General features: G+C 67.5%; 1 protein-coding gene across 1 annotated transcript in view; it reads right to left on the bottom strand.

Annotated features, from left to right (window-relative positions):
* ZNF142 (zinc finger protein 142) overlaps positions 1 to 295 on the bottom strand; it is a gene marked incomplete at both ends in the record, with an annotated part of 10,455 nt that overhangs the window by 8,730 nt on the left and 1,430 nt on the right. Inside the window, 1 exon segment of the mRNA XM_010136049.1 lies at positions 48 to 283. Coding sequence (XP_010134351.1) covers positions 48 to 283 — 236 coding nt within the window.

Genomic DNA, 295 nt, shown 5'->3' on the forward strand with positions numbered 1-295 from the left:
CGTGTCCGCCTCTACATCGGACCCACAACTCCTCCTCCCAGCCATACCTGACGGCAGGACGCAGCGCTGTTCGAGGCCAGCAGGGTCTGAGCCAGGGGTGCTGCCTGTGGCAGGCGTCTCAGTGGGGGGCTCCACGGCGTGGCCCTTCCTGTGCTGCCAGAAGAGCTTGGCATTGGCCGTGACAAAGTCACAGTGGCTGCAGTGGAACGGGAAGTGGGTGCGGTGGTGCTGCTCCATGGCCGGGCGGCTGGGGAAGAGCAGTGGGCAGGCACGGCAGGCGCAGGCCACAGGGGAG

The sequence above is a fragment of the Buceros rhinoceros genome, unplaced genomic scaffold (assembly GCF_000710305.1).
Source record: "Buceros rhinoceros silvestris isolate BGI_N320 unplaced genomic scaffold, ASM71030v1 scaffold25355, whole genome shotgun sequence".
NCBI lineage: Eukaryota > Metazoa > Chordata > Aves > Bucerotiformes > Bucerotidae > Buceros > Buceros rhinoceros.